Raw genomic sequence first — 16,583 nt, 5'->3', positions numbered from 1 at the left:
CAGCACATCGCACAGTGTTTGAACTGCAAGGTGCCTGCATTTGAGTGTTTGTATATAGAATAAGGCTTTTCTTTTGAGACACCGGAAGCTAAAATTCAAGTAGTTGTTGAGAAATATCTGTAAAGTGGCAAGGCTAGGAGAGCTTTACATCTTACTGGAGCATATGTTCCTTTTCTGAAAGCCCTTCAGGCCAGCGACACCTTTGAAAACCAGGCAATTCCTCTTGTGGCTTGAGACATGTCTTGTTAGTGTCACATCTTGACACCCTCAGCCTTCGTGCTCAGAGTCTCAAACCTGGCAAACAGAAGGGAAAGGCCCTTAAAACTCAAACCAGAGGAGCAGGTCACTTAAACTACCATTGCACTGAAGTGCAGTGCTAAGTGCCGCTGAGGCTACAGCTACAGGTTGGCCAAATTAGAGATGAAGGCAGCATCCCGGGTGAGTGGAAGGGTGATGGGAGAGGCACCAGCCACAGAGACTGCTTTGCACGTTGAAGTATCTGCTCCTTCCCCCACATGGGAGACTTCTCTGAATCTATTAAAGCAGAACTGTGAAAGGGGACCAGAGTGATGGAAGCCAGGGGAGATGATGATCAGCCTCTGGCCACCAGTCTCTCTTTTAATTGTGTTTAAAATGTTATGGAGCAATTTAATTCATGACCTCAATTTGCCTGACCCTTGTTCTGCTTTCTCCTTGTGTAGGTAGGGAACCTTGGCCTACTTTTTATGCTCCTGTTTTTTATCTATGCTGCCCTGGGAGTGGAATTGTTTGGCAAGCTAGGTGAGTAATGTGCCTGACACAATTTATTTCATCCGGTTGGTGTTTATTTGATATCTAGCTGTTTCCTTTCTTCTTTTTATCATTCCTGGGCCTTCCTTAGCTCCACAGCTCACGGTCTCAAGATTAAGGTTTTCCCTTGATCTCAGGGTCACGGATGACACATGAGGATGTAATACTGTAGAGGAACTATTTACTGTTTAAATATAATTGTCCAACATGGCTGTGTTAACAAAGATGGAAGTTTGCTCCTTAAGACAGAACATGAGTCTGCAAAGCTGGATGGTAGTCAGATTCGTGCTGGAGAGGTGCCACCATAAACATGTCCCTCCTCGGAGCTTCTACCACACTCCGTTAGTTTTCTGCACTTGGCTAACATTGCTCTTCCAGCTGCCCAAGTCTTGTCTGTCCATTCGTCTCAGCATCACCTTCCTCTTTCTGCATAACTCAGGAAGCATCCACTGGTTTCTGATTGTCCAGCATCATTTATTCCTCTGGCTTGAGGATACTGCAGAGCTGATCATGCATGTGTCCACGGCTAAGAAAAAAAAATAATCAGGTGGAGTTAGAGAGAAAACGCTATAGCACTATCTTGCCCAGCTTAGCCAGGCCAAAGCAGTCACTGCCTTTGAACATGCTGTTCAGAGGAGATGTGTCTGCCTCCTCAATGTCTGCATCCCAATTAAGGCTTCAAGAGCATCAGAAGGGCCCTTCCTCTGCGGTGGTTTTATGGCTGTCATTAATCCCCTTTATGAGTCCAGCCCTCTGCTTGGATTACAAATGCCTGAAAGCAGAATATTTCTTTCAACCAAAGACAAATTGTTTTTCAGTCTCCAACAAATTCTGGAAAAAAATTAGTTCTGCATCCACCCTAAATGAAATACTGTGGGGTTTATATTACATATCTAGATATATAGCTATGTATTTGTTCAGCCACAAAGGTGGAAAATGTTTTATTCATAGAGGCACGTTCTGCTGCTCTGAATCCTTTTTGGGTTTCTACGCACACACCTTGCCGATGCCAGCCCTCAGGTAACCACAGCATGTGGTCAGAGACTGGGAAAGCCCTGATCTTGTCTGGGACAAGCTGCAGGTGGTCAGCACACTGCTTCCCATCCTGATTTAACTGGGAAATACTTTCACTTCTTTTTCTCGATCACTGCAAGTCCATGTCAGCCACGAGAACCATCAGCCCTCGCTCTCCCAAGACTGGTCATTTGTAGGATTTTTTTGCTTTTGTGCTTTTCCTTCCTATTTGCCTCTGAAATAAGTACCTACTAGTGAAATGCCCTAGCAAGAGACATTGCTGCCTGTGGTAATGAATATTTAATGAGCCTGTGTTTTATGGAAAGAGGGATATCTCATATGTTCTATTTACATTCATTAGTATATTAATTCTCAGGGGGAAAATGTCAAATTGCTCCACTTTATCTCAGTGAAATATCCCTCATGGTAAATGTACCCTGTAAAAAATAATCAAGGCAAGGACATAATCAAGAAGCTAATAGACAAAGGATAATGTAGAGCAGTATTTGTTGAGACAGCCCAGCAAGTCTCCTTCTTTCCACCTCCTTTTTGATCTCTTTGTGTGGGCTCTGCTTGTTGGGGTAAAGTCAAGAGAATCACAAAAATGCTGGTGGAAGAGGCTTCTGGAGGCCCCCACCCAGCCTCCTCCCACTCAATGCCCCATCACTAACTCAGAGTAGCTGCGGCTTTGTCTAGGCAAATCTTGAAAACTTTGAACAACAGAGCTCCCCTGCCCCTCAGGTGGCCTGTCCCAGGGCCATTGGGCCCTCCAGATGAAAATGATTTTCCTAATGTCCCGCTTGGACCCCCGAAGCCACGGTGTCTTTCTGTCCTTTATATCATCTGCCTCCACTGAGAAGCTGCAGGCCACCACGAGATCACCAGTGAGCGGCCCTCCCTGAGGCCATGTATCAGTGTGACATAGCTCAGGGTCTCACCACCAGGTCTGGGGGGCTGCTCTGAACAAAGGTAAATGTGGCTTCATTGACATGCTTCTGCCTTTCTCTCCTGCAGACTGCAGTGAAGAAAACCCTTGCGAAGGTCTGAGCCGGCATGCAACTTTCACCAACTTTGGCATGGCCTTTCTCACCCTTTTCAGGGTGTCAACAGGGGACAACTGGAATGGTATCATGAAGGTGTGTGCAATCTCTGTCTGGGTACTTTCTTCTCTCTGTAGATATACAGATACAACTTTCAAACAAATTTAGGCAACTCTTGTGTGAAAACAAAAAAGGTTTCCCTTTAAAACATCAAAGTTAAACTTTCCCATTTAAAAGCCAAATGTATTTTCAAGTGATAATTTGTCCTAAGTCTCACCCGACCTGAAACTTCATTCTTTTTAATGTATATATAATACGTTGTGAAAATTATGCCTGTTCTTGTGGCTGAGAGGAGTAACCATGTAGTCTGTGTCCTGTGCCTTTGGGATGTAACAGGATCCTCCACAGATGATGGGATGCATGGTGTCCACATTTTTTTCTACTCATTTCAGTTGTGCCTACAAGCTGTTGTGTCCAGGATATGTTAGTGGATGCTTTTCAGCCCTTGGCAGATTATCTTTGATGTTTCTGTATTTGGAGCCCAAGTAGAGCCCCTGACCTTATAAATCCCTTACCTCTCCCATTCTGTTGCAGGACACTCTCCGGGAATGCACTCGGGAAGACAAGCACTGCCTCAGTTACCTGCCTGTTATCTCTCCTGTCTACTTCGTCACCTTCGTCCTCATTGCACAGTTTGTCCTAGTCAACGTGGTGGTGGCCGTGCTGATGAAGCACTTGGAGGAAAGCAACAAGGAAGCCAAGGAGGATGCTGAGATGGATGCTGAGATTGAGTTGGAGATGTCCAGAGGAGCAACCACCTCAGCCACCAGTGGGAGCCGAGGAGGTGCAGTGGCCCCGGAGAGCAGACCACCCTACAGAAGTCAGGAGACCATGAAGTCAGAGTCAGCGGTGCAGATAAAGCACCAAGCCCTGGTAACAGTTCACACAAAGCATCTGCTTTTCTTGTGCTTGGGGTAGGCAGGGGATGGTTCTCACCAGTCACTGCTGTCTGATCATCAGGCAGTCAGATCCTGAGTGACACAGAGCCAAAGAGGCAGGAGACGAGGCAGCGTGGGAGGAAGGCAGCTTTCCTGGGTCCCCCTACGGCAGAGATGTCACCACCACCTCCGCATCTTGAGTCATCTCAGGAGGGCTCCCTGAGGTGCAAGGCTGCTTGAAATGCATTCGCCAGGGCTGATGCTGTCCTGACCATTGTTCTGGGGGAGGGCAGGAAGTCCATCTCTTGCCATTTCCAGTTCGTTCAAAGGTCATGAATTTTAAATTAAAAACCGTAATAGCCACAGTCCCTGTCCTGCTCTCCCAGCCAACACATGGGTCCTTGTCATTTTAGCATGGGCAGCAGCACCAGCGAGCAATCTCATAAAGCCGGTAATGACGGCACTGTCAACCCTGACACATACTGCAAAGGATGGCATAATTCCCTTCACACAGGTGCAGATGCACTGCTCAGGTTCTTTTTAATCCCACTTTGGGATTTCCAGAGGACCCTCAAGCAAACGGTGATGTGCAGCTCAGGAGGGTATGTCTGGCGCTGGTGTAAGCATGCAGCTTCCCACTGGCTCATGCTCTGCTTAGGGCACGGCTGACACGGACCCTGGGGATTCTCAGAGCCCCTCAGCAAGAAACTGGAGGTTCCTGGGTTGATTTTCTAAACATAAACACTGCCTGGTCTCTGATGTCTATTAGTTCTGTAGAGAAATAGGGCAATCAGAAGTCAGGGGGGAAGGAGGGGTGTGAGATAATTGTCTCATTCCATGTCAGCAGCATACGATTCAGAGTGAATATGAAATTGCTTTGTCACCATGATTGCAAATAAATCTACCACAAAATCAATGGGGGATTCGAGACTAAATTACATTAAATTAGATTTTTGTAGAATCTATCAGACACTATTAAGTAAAAAGAAACTTAGTTACACGGCAATGGGGAATTCACTATTTGAATGTAGTTCCTAACAGACGTTTCTGCAGGAAAATGCACCATAAACACCCAGGTTGCTTTTCTTATTGTGTGAAGAGAGGGCACATCCTTTCACGTAGGCTGTGTTTGCAAACTGAGTTAATTTCCATTGGGTTTTTCTCATCTTTCATTACCTCCGAGCCCATCAGGAGCTGTGTAGAGTCTCCTCTTAGCCCTAGAAACTGCAGGGTGAGAGGTGATGCTCCCCAGAGGGAGAACAGCCTGAGCAGGGAGCTGGCCACAGATTTCCCCCTGCAGACGAGGTTGTTCAAATGCAGGTGAAGATTTGCAAGCCACAGCTCCGCCAGCCCTGCACAGCACAGAGGCACTGGGGGGCGGGGGGGGGGGGGGGGGGGGGGGGGCGGGGCTGGGTTGTGGCAATGCCCTCACTCACCCCTCAGACACCCAGGCTGTTCCAGGCAGGCATGGGTGGCTGGCAGCTCGGTCCTGTGCTCCCTGCTAGCTGCATTGAGGATGTTAAATACATAGGGCCCTGTATGACTCATCCTGCTACTTATGGTGGCATGGACACCCTGGAAGGTGTTGCAATATCTGCTACATTTTCTTGCCATTTATGACAATTTCGGCAGCCCACAGTTTTGGCAGCCCATTTGCTTTGCTTTTCCTTCCTCCTCTGGATGAATGGAGCAACTAGGAAATGCCACAGGGCAAACATGTTCGAGTGTTAAGACCCAGCCTTGCTCTGCTACTGATGCTTTTTATCTCCCCAATTTGAAGGAGGTGCTGAGCTGTGAGAATGTGTCTTTAGCCATCCCAGACTCAGACATGCTGGAGGGGGCAGAGACTCCCATCATGGAAATCCCGTCCTTCTGCTCTGTTTCCCAACATGTCCTGACACCTTCCCACAAAACCCCAGGCCACAAGGCTGAGGTGAATGACATCGTGCCGTTGTTTCTGCATTGTGGCATTGTGTTTTGGTGCTGTGCAACTAGTGGTGGTGTCTGAATTGTCCTAAACCTGTCGCTTCACAGCCACAACAGTTGTTTCCATCCTCTGTCCTGTAAGAACTTGTTTATGATACAGTATTGAGGAAACAAAGGCCTAAGCAGATCAATACATTAGGCTTTCAGCTAGCACCAGAGCTGTGGATTCAGGAGATGCTCTGGGGACGTCACCCAGCAGACAAGAAGGGCTGTAGCCCCCTCTGCTCCGTCCCTCCCGATCGCACCACAAACTGGTGCCCAGCTCGCATTGCATAAGGATATTGCACAGTTTGCCCCGCTGCGGCACAGTACCCTCCTTGGGGTGAATGAGCTCCAGATGTGGACACGGTGGGCGTGAGAAACATGCAAGCCTCGGTCCGTGATGAAGATGCACATTGACTGTGATGGGGAGCACATTTGCTGTCATCAGAGGACTTGCAGGGGCCACCCAGAATTAATCTGCTTTAGGCTTGGGCCATCTTCCCCTTTATTACCTGACCTCTGTCATGACTATCAAGGCACCTTCTAGTGGCAGGTATCTCACAGCGTCTCCAAGCAAATTCTGGGGTCAGATTAAGGTCTTGATGACCATGTGGTTTTCCTTGTGCAAGATGAGTGATATGAAAGTATAATCCTCAAGGAAGTCCACAGCTCTGCAGGGTGCCCGTTGGCTTGGCCACCTGGAAGCTGCAGAGGCTCAGAGGGAGATCACAGGGAAGGCATCTTTCAGGGACAGGCAAAATTTCCAACTTTGTAAATACAACTGCAAGGGGTCCTGGTTTCTGCTGGCAGAGCTGAGAGCTTGTTACCTCTACAGGGACCAACAGCATGACCCTGGCTGCCACCAGAGCTGGCCTGTGCCGGGGTGCCAGCATCAGCAGGCACAGGCAGGGAGTTACACCTGCCCTTGTTCTGCCTCTGCCTTCCCCACCGCAGAGGCTGTGAGAAATGGCTAAGCTCGCTCACAGTGCTGAAGACACACATCTTCAGAAAGGGATCAGGAGGAGTCCTTCATCTGGGAATTTTGCCCATGGCTTGTTTGTAGGCTGTTGGCTCCAGGCCTCTGAGAAGTTACAGTGTTCCCTCTTCCACAGCATCCTGCCAGTCACCTTTGCTTACAGAGGATCTTCTGGCTGTTTAATCACCCAGGAAGGGTCATGTCCTGTGGAGGTATTTGCAGGATTATTTCTTCTTGAGCTCCCTCTGCACCAGAGCAAAATCAGAGCTTGAACAGACTATTGATTCCCAGACACAAGAGGAAGGAGTTAGGCTCAAACGATTAAAGGTGCTCAACTGAGCCTCTGAGCTGCATCACCAAGACTGTCGGCAGTCAGTTTATTGCCTTTCTACTTGGCCTGAGAGGGGTCCCATGGTGAGCAGGGTCCCACCTTGCACATCTCTACCAGATGCCTGGGACCCTCCCAAGCCCCCAGGGTGCCTGCAGGCAGGGTTCACCATGTGCAGTCCCAGCAGCACTGGTCCAGGTTGGGCTTTCATGGATTTTGAAGGAGCCACATTGATTTCCAGGGCATGGGATCAGGCTCCCAAGTGAGTGAGGTGTTTCCCATTAAAGAGGAGGAGCAGCAGTGGCATTGGTGGGGTGTCTCCAAACCTTCCTAGCTGTTGAGAGCAGCTCACCAGGTGTGAGCCAACGAGCTTCCTGGCCATGTTTCATATTTCAAATACTTATTGCAGTAGCTTTGAAGCCATTTGAAATGTGCCCACATCCTTAACTCTACTGGATCTCAATAGCTGAAACCTTAAACATTGCAGTTGTTAATGTCAAGAAGGGATTTCTGTTCATTTGTGCCAGCCAGACACAACCAATGCAAGATGCTGTAAAGATGAACTGTTACTAGACACTGTGATCGTTCTGTTAGCCTACTGAGCAAGTGGAGCAAGACCTTTTCTCTCTGTGTGGCACCCGGGTGTTAACAATTGCTCACCTGCCTTCAGCTCAGGTGTTGTGATGCTGATAGAGCTTATTAGTTGTAATGGCCAGAGGCCAACTGGCACAGCCACCCTGCTGGTGCATTAATATATCAGACGAGAGACCTGGGTTGCACCTGGAAGGCTGCTGGGCAAGGCAGCAGGCAGCGCTGGACGCCAAATACCTGCAAATAACCGCTGCTGATCCTCCCACCATCTTCTCAGCCAAGCTCAACAGGGTAAAAGCATCAAGCAATTTGTCTCAGGATGTGTCTCTTTAGGGATCTGAGGAAATAAAGAGCCAGAACTACATGGAAAAAACAGATTTAACCAGATCCTTGGTGACCTCCAAACTATCCAGTGAGGGATCTCCGGCTCAGATTTTGCTAGCAGAGAGGGAAAAAAGCCCAGCAGAGCAAAGCAAAATACATTTAATTTAAGACATGCAGCTGGGAAAATGTTTTCAATCAGTCACTGGAAGGCTGACGTTAAAGGAAAACCAGAGCGATTAGTCGTACTTTAGATAACAGGGTAAATTGTGAGGGGAATGTGTCTGGGACCAAAACCTCGGGGCCAGGAGCCAGGCTGCAGGTCCTGTTCCAAGGGCTCCCCGTCCCCCAACACTTGGCCAAGTCATGGCACTGCCTCTCACAGCTGCTCCGTCAGCACCACAGAGACATTGTTTGAGCCCCTAAAGCTTCCTAAGACGCCAGGATAAATCTGCTGTGAGGTGCCTGAAGTGACAAGGGCCTCGGAGAAGCAGTGAGAGGTCAAGTTTAAGGTTGATGTGCTCTGTCCAGGTATTTCTAACCAGACCCATTTCACAGTGAGAGCAAACACAGAGAAATCCCTTTTCAACCCCCGAACAGCACCACATTCGCGCTGCCATGGTGTCGCCTTCTGCCCTCTGCCGTGGGGCTGTCTTCTTCTGGGCTCCCCGTTGTAGGAGAGAGGCAGCAGGGTTTGCAGTGGTGTTAATGTCCATGTTTAAATGTCTGCCTGTATGTGTGTTTTGGGGAGATAAAACAGGAATTTCCAGAAACACTTGGTACCCCTGGTCAGTGTGGCCGAGGACTGGCCAGTTTTGCCCATCTGTCCCAGGGTAGCTTTGAGGAGACGGGCATCCCCACCCAGGCCAGGCTGAAAGCATCCCTGGGAAAATCCGAGGGGAATGGTGTGAGGAATGCTGGTTTTCTCATGTGTTTAGAGGGTGGGCCCCATTTTCCTGGACCTTACTTTTTCTCTGCAGTGTCCAAGAATCGGCTTAGCGGTGGGTCATTGATGCCTCATTTTACTCCAGCCGCAACTCGAGCTCTACTCAGCTAGCACAGCACAGCTCTGGTATCCCGTTGCAGTCACCAGGGCTGCAGACTCTGTAAGATGCCAAGAGGAACATCTGCATACAGTTTTAAAAGAAAAAGCAGATGAGGAGATCGCTGTAAATTCACCACTGAGATGCTGAATGACCCCATCTCCCTGTCTCCTTGCCTTGCAGGGTGGCGCAGCCTCTCTGAGGCCCCAGGACTCTCAAAACCTGCTGACAGTCCGCAAGATCTCTGTTTCCCGCATGCACTCCTTGCCCAACGACAGCTACATGTTCCGGCCTGTGATGCCAGCGAAAGCCCCTTTTCCCCTCCACAAGGTGGAGATGGAAACGTATCCCTGCAAATCCCAAAGAGGTACTGCTCATGGAGTTTTCCCTTCCTTCTCCTAGCTGAAACCATGAGGCGGCAGGTACACGTGGTGGTTTAGATGGGGAGTAAGCAACCCGTGCCAAACACGGGCTGAACCAGGGCTTGCTTCGATTCGGTACTGTCAGCATGACTGCAGTTTCCCACACGCTGCCCAGTTGTGTGTTTTCATCACATCACTGCTTTTTTTCAGCAGAAAAAGCTGGGGGGTCAGGTGTTTGACTGGGGAGAAGTGGGGTTCCTGAGCCATGGAGGGTAGAGGACAGGCTGTTATCTGAGGAAAAGGGTACAAGCTGAAGTAAGCGATCAGCCCTGACATCATAACTACGAACCAATAAAATCAGCATGAATCTGGGCCAGAGTCGGTATTACTTTCTGACAGAGCTCCTTTACAGCTATTGTTTCAGGCAGTCTTCAGTCTCAGAGCGGTATCTTTTTAGCACGGTACTTTGAGTTCAAAGATGCAGGAGTTTCTTTGGGAGCATAAAGATTAGCAACCACTTTCCAGTGCCCCCCTAGCCTGGCCTTATAATGAATCTTTGCAGAGACCCCGCAGTCAGGGAATCACAAGCTACACAGAGCCTGTGAGTATACATTTACCCGACTGCATCCAAATACATTTCCCCTAAAATGCCTTTCTAGCACCTCCACCTCTTTTGTTGTGTGCATTGGCTTGAAGGGGAAATCAATAAGAAAGAATCTGCCTCCCTAAAAGCACATGTGCTTCTTGAGCAGCTCCCAAGAACTTACCAGCCTGGTTTCCTTTGATGCAACGTTGTTTGAAATGTAAGAACTGCTTGGACAGATGAGTAGTGGGTTTGCAAACCCTGGTGGGGCTGGCAAGATCTGCTCTGATTTCCTTGGATGAAGTAACTCTGTATTTGTTCAAACTCTCTGGACACCAGTTAATGTTCTCTGCTCAGTATTTATTATTATTTCACCTGCAAATTCTTTGCTAAGCAAAGAAAACAGAGGTTGGGTTTCATGGCCAGACTACTGGGGATGGTTTTCATCTCTGTAGTGGGTGTAAATCAGGATTTATACCAGTATAAAACTGCTGTGATGTTGGCAGGGGTGGGTAGAACTGATGAAGAACTTTCTCATGTTTCCCAAATTTCTCCCCAAGAGCACCTGAGTGATGGATATGTCAGGGGCTTGCTTTTTCCCTGGTCTGGGACATGCACCCAACCAGTGTCACCAGGGCTGTGCTACTCCTGAGCTGACCAAACTGCGATTTAAGTCACAGTCCCATAAGTTATGTGCAAGTAAAACTGAGCACGTAGAGACTCACATTAGCATCTGTGTTTCACCGACTTCTCAGCGTCAGTTAAGGATGTCTGGTCTTCTCCCAGTACTTCGGTGACAACACAGTGAAAATATTGTGAGATGACCAGATACTGTGTTGTTTTGGTCTTAGATGCTTCCTGATTTACTAGAAAAACAGGAGAAAAAATATACAAATCCAGAGATATTCAGTGTTCCCGAGTATGCAGTTTAGAGGGGTTTTTGGTTTCCTATAGGAGAACTAGATGGAAAGTTTTCAACAAAAGGGAATTCCAACTAAGGACAGGGAGGAGAGCATAGGGGTTTGATTTTATGACCATGTTTGTGACAGATTTTATGACAAAGTTTTTCTACATCATAAAAAACATTTTGTAAAGCCTGGATTAGCACATGAACAGCACAGACTCACTCTGAAATTCTGGCTGTAGGAGAGCCCAAAAAAGAACTAGGGAGAAGTGGGGTGGGGTGGGAGTGGGAAGCTTGCTACGCTGCTCTTTCTGTGGTGTTCTGGAGAAAAGCTCCAAAAGAAAAATGATTAAACACTAACTTTTCTTTCTTCCCAACAACAAATCTCTTTCTGAAATGCAACTGCAATCTGTCTGGATGGCTTTTGTCATAGGTTCAAGTTCCCTGACCTCTGGGCGAGATCTCTTGAAGTGATGGATAGCTGTGTTTTTAACATGGAGCAGCAATGTAGAAACAGACGTTGGGTTTCAAGCTAATGAGGACAATAAATCCTGCAGCCAAAAAAATAAAAAAGCAAACGATCTTTCAAACAACACAGAACTGCAGTAAAGCAGCACCACAAAGGGGCTGGGGAGGAGGGATTGCCTTTAGACTCAGCCAGGGGACCGGGAGCCTTCAGGAGGAGAGCGATTCCTGCCTGATACATGAGCTCAGGGACTGTCAAAGCACTCGTAGCGGTCTCCATGCTGCTGATCAGACCCCATTCAGCCAACGTCTGCCTCGTGGACAGGCAGTGCTGGTGGTGTTTGGGCTGTAGTGAACAGGAAAACTGCCCTGGTCATGCCAGCAGTGTCCGTACACCGCGGTGTCGGTACAGCAGGGTGCCCACTGGCCGTACAAGGAGGTAGGTTTGACTTTGAAGTCGAGCTCCGGAGCCTCCCAGGGAGCTAAGCAGCGCTGCTCTTGCCTCCGTTTGGCGGAGCAACGCAAGGTTGCAAGCCCTTCGCTGGCAGCACTGCAGAAACGAACCCAGGTGTCCTGACTCAGGCGATCCAGCACAGCCACCAGACTTAAGTCCCTGATCCGCGTTCTCCAAACAGGCAACATCCTTTTACAAATCCTCCCAATGCGATGTTACAGGAAGGTGGCAATAGCAGGGTTTCAAATGCAACCCCACCTCCTGCCCTTCATTTGCTGCCACGTGGTCCTGGTGGTCACCATCCACCCTGAGTGTTACAGCGGCTGCAGGAGGAGGTTCCTGTCACCTGAAACAGAAAATAGAGGTTATGAGCATAAAGTTTGTAACAGTTGATATCCTGGAGCAGGCAGAGCCAGACGCAACACTGCTGAGTTGCAGAGACTTCATCTGCAACCTCCTTGCCATCCCTGAGGAGATATGGCCTGGTATTCAGAGCAGGAGACAGGACAAGGGACACCTGGTTTTTAATCCTGGCACTGCCCAAGGCTTATGCTGAGGCTTGGGATTTCCACCAGACTAGACAAGCATTTCCTTTCTCCTCCTGTGTTTGCTGCCTCCTGGAGTCTGTGGGCACCCTCAGACCTCCACAGCCCCCCGCCAGTGGTGGTGCTGACTGCTCTCTCTCTGTTTCCCAGGATCCATCACCTCCATCCGCTCCCAGCCTGTGGGAACGTGTTCCTCTCTGAGAGTCCCAACAGAGTCCCTCCAGCTGGCAGTCCGTTCCCCCAACCATGAAGGCCGCCATCGCTGGAAGATCCTTCCCCCACATGTCACACCTCGATCTCCTACTCTTAACAAGCTGCTGTGCAGACAGGTGAGCAGCCAAGAGCCTGCAGAGGTGAACTCGTCTGGTCACCTGGGTCTTTCTCTTCTTTCCCAGTCCCCTCTTGGGTTTCTTTACTTGGAGCTTTAGAACAAAACTTTTAACACACTCCAGTCTCAGCAAGTGACACACAGGGGAAAGCCCTTTTTACCTACTTTCGTCTTTGTGGATGTGCTATTCTATGAAAGCCTGGCTAAAGCATAGAGAGAAGGCACCCAATTCAGTTTTTCCGGTGCTGTGGGAAGCCTGCAGCCAGCACTGCACTGTGTCACTTTAGGCAGGTTACACTGACTCAAGAGGTGGTGCTAGAGCAAGAGCAAGATGGTGCAGAAAGAGCTGGCAGGTACAACCCCTGTACACGTAGCTCTGGGTCTGCTGGCTGGCAAAGCCTCATGCACGGGAGGAGGGTTTGCCAGCAGCTGGCACGATGGAGCAGGGATAGGGTAGGTGCAGGGTGCGTTAGACCCACCAACCATTCTGCCACGTGCCATGTTTCATCGCTGGAAGTGCCGCTGGCCCAGCAGATCCCCAGGCTCTCACCCTCTCTCTCTCTCTCCTTACCTTCCAGGAGGCCGTTCAAACAGACTCTGTGGATGGGCAGGCTCTGGACTGCAAGGACAGCTTGAAAGCAGAGCCTGGAGAGATGTTACCATCAGCAAAGCAGCCCCAGAGCACCTTCACCACCAGCCCACTCCATCCCACAGCTGCCTCCCCTCCATGCTCCCCCCCATCCTCACCACATCGGCACCCCAGCACACTCACACGGAAGCACAGCTGCGGCCACCACGGCATCCCCAGCCAGCCGGCCAGCCCCAGCAGCAGCCCTCCCAGCCCTGAGGGCTGCCTCTTCGAGTCCTCTGACCTGGCTGACGAGGAGGTTTGCCACATCAACAGCTCGGCCAAAGACTGGGGAGGGGAGCACTCAGACACTGGGAGCCGCTCGACTTCGCCGTTCATCTCCCCGGCCCCATCGCCAGTGTCCCTCAAGAACTGCAGCACAACCAGCCTCTCTGGGGGCATCACCAAGGAGAAGGACTTGAAGAAGTTTTACAGCGTCGATACGAAGGGCTTCCTCAACAAGCCCAGCTGGGCAGATGACCAAAGGCGACACTCCATCGAGATCTGCCCCTCCATGAGCGATGGGGACTGTAGCTTTGAGGACCCCGCTGAGGAAAAGCAGCGGTCCCCTGCCCACATCCAGACGGAGTCCGAGTACATCCACGGAGCCCGGAGGAAGAAGAAGATGAGCCCGCCCTGCATTTCTATAGATCCTCCCATGGAGGACGACAGCGGGGCAGCCTCGCGCACCAAACCCTCCGAGAACAGCATGCTGCGGCGAAGGACCCCATCCTGCGAGTTCCCGGCTTACAGAGAGTCCCTGGAGCTCATGGAGAGCCAGCCCGGGGAGTCGGCCTCCAAAGCAGAGCGCCGGGGCCAGCCGCCGTGCCGCGGGGAGCACCTGGCCATCCCCAAGTTCTCATTCGAGCAGTTGGACGGCAGCTCCTTGAGCAGCCTCTCGGATCTCCTGGACAGCGGCCAGTCCACACCGGCCTCCGTGGACTCCCGGCCGGACCCCGCCGCCTCCGAACTGAAAAAGCCAGATCACTTAAAAACTCAGTGGAGCAACACCGAGAAAAGCAAAGAGCTCCTGGGCATGGCCAAGAGCCCCCTCCAGAAGCAGGACTTGGTCCCCGTGACTGTTGCAACAGAAGAAGACATAGATGACCCAGTATAGCTTTCTGGGAGGGGGGAGCGGGGGGGTCTCAAGGGCTTGACACCAATGTGGGTTTCCAAACCGAAGGGACCGAGTGGCCACGCGTACGTGGGTGGCTGCTCTCGGTTTTTTTCCTTTCTCGCAGCCACTTGTTCTTAAGCGCTGTGGAGGTTTGCAAAAAAACACACACACACACACACACACAAAAAACAAAAAACAACACCACACAACGAAAAGAAAAAAAAACAATTAAAAAGAAAAAGAAACTAAACAAACGGCTGGACGAAACGCTGACGGGTTTCGGGGTGGGGGGAGCAGATTTGCAAAGCGGTTCAGGGGTTTCTTTTCTAAAGGGACCTTCCCTTTAGAATCGGTGGAGCCGATTCAGGGGGTGGCTTCGTTCCTCCCACCCCACTCCGTGGCCTCAATCACATTGATTCAGGTTTGAGGTGGTGGCGGCTGGGATTTGGGGGATTCTCTTTGGGTTTTGTTGTTTTGTTGGTTTTGTTTTTTTAAAGATGCTCAACTTTTAACAAGGCACCTTTTAGAGATGTCACATTACACGGGAGTGCCCAGGAGATGGGAGCTGTACATTGTCTGTATATCAGCAGTTATATAAATAGAAATAATGTATTTGTGAGATACAAAACAAGGAAAAAAAGACAAAAAAAAATATACCCACAAAAACTCTCTCTTCATAATGCACATATTTTTATAGAGAAACGATACTGGTTTTTGCATTACATGTGACTCCGCAACTGGGTGGTGTTTCCTTGGGTTTTATGTGGAACTAATTATTACGGCCATTCATTTTCCAAATGTTTCCAAATGTTTCTCTTCTTTCTTTGCTTTCATTTTTTTCCTCTTCTACACCATCATCCCACCAGCTTCTTTTCACGGTTGATGCTTTCAATGTCTGATTTTTCTTTTGTACTTCAGAGGTTTTCCTAACTACAGAAAAAAAAAAACCAAATCACTACTGAATTGTAGCCAGTGCAATAATAAGTTATTCATTCTTCTTGTCTGTACAACTGTCCTGTTGCTTTTTTCTTCCTTTTTTTAACTGAAATTCAGGTTACATGTCGCAATAATCTGAAATGACATGCACAAACATGGTTTCTTGTGTTACAAAGAAAAAAAAAGACCAAAAAAAGGAAAAAAGTTAAATTTACAGAGAGATTAAAAAAACAAATAAATAGTAAATTATTTAAGAAATGTATTTTGTTTACTGCAGTTCAAAGTAAATTATTGATACAGTATGTAAAGGTATGAAGAGCTGTCTTAGGTGATGTTCTTTGTGAGCATTTCAACTAACGATTTGTCCTCCTCGTAGCAGAACGCCCTCGGAGCCTCGGCGGTAGCCGTATCCTTCCCATTTGCGCTTTTTCTGTTGGTCTTCCCCCTGCACCCCCTGCACCCACACACAGACGCGTTCACCTCCCAAGGCCCTTCGGTGCCAGCTCCAGCTGAGAAGCCTCTAGAGGAATTCAGGTCACCTGTTAACTCCACTTTTTTTTATTATTATTTTTTATTTTCAGTTTTGGGGTTGATATTTCAGGTTTTTTAGCCTCCAGTCCCTGCTCCCTCCCCACCCCTCATCCAGACCCTCTCACCGTGGGACAGCTTTGCCGTGGAAAGCTGATGTTAAATAAGAGCAGCAGCAAGGCCGCGCCATCAGCCTGAGCATTGGGCAGCGGCCACAAAAAGACGTACAGGGGAAAAAAAAAAAAAAACAATCATTTTTGTTTGGTTCGTTCCATGCCGCCTCATATTTATGCATTCACATATATCTTCTGTTATTTATGCATTCATTACTCAAAAGGAAATGTATCTTGTTTCACATGTATTAAACTGTATAAACTGGAAGCGTGGCCTGACTTTGTGCCGCAGGGCGGGCTGAGGCAGGATGCCGAGCCCTGCTCCAGCGCATCGCATCCAGCTGAGGGTCCCATCCTGCCTCCAGAGCTCAGCATCCCCTGAAGCCTCTTTTCTAGATGCGGCCGTTGGGGCATCGGGCCCTGAGCCTGAGCCATCCCCTTCCCGCTGCGCCTGGAGCTGGTCCCACCTCCCGCTCGGCTCCGACACTCAGCGAATCCCTCGCCCGGCGCAAGAGCCTCCATATGTCAAGCGAGTGGCTTCGTGCTGGCTGCCTGCGAGCACCTGTGCCGTTGCAATTAAGAATCATTTAGGATTATTGTAAATAATTATCC

At 49.3% G+C, this 16,583-nt stretch overlaps 1 protein-coding gene across 1 annotated transcript in view; it reads left to right on the top strand.

The window, feature by feature from the left end:
- Positions 1-16,146, top strand: part of CACNA1H (calcium voltage-gated channel subunit alpha1 H) — a 253,864-nt gene extending 237,718 nt beyond the window's left edge. Inside the window, 6 exon segments of the mRNA XM_055806425.1 lie at positions 702-780; positions 2,818-2,939; positions 3,438-3,776; positions 9,192-9,375; positions 12,472-12,650; positions 13,228-16,146. Of these exon segments, the coding sequence (XP_055662400.1) occupies positions 702-780; positions 2,818-2,939; positions 3,438-3,776; positions 9,192-9,375; positions 12,472-12,650; positions 13,228-14,394 (2,070 nt within the window). The 3' untranslated portion in view covers positions 14,395-16,146.
- The last annotated feature ends 437 nt before the right edge of the window (positions 16,147-16,583 follow it).

Source organism: Falco peregrinus, chromosome 5, assembly GCF_023634155.1.
Source record: "Falco peregrinus isolate bFalPer1 chromosome 5, bFalPer1.pri, whole genome shotgun sequence".
Taxonomy (NCBI): Eukaryota; Metazoa; Chordata; class Aves; order Falconiformes; family Falconidae; genus Falco; species Falco peregrinus.
The sequence above is the reverse complement of the archived record's forward strand: the minus strand, read 5'-3'. Positions and strand labels throughout refer to the sequence as shown.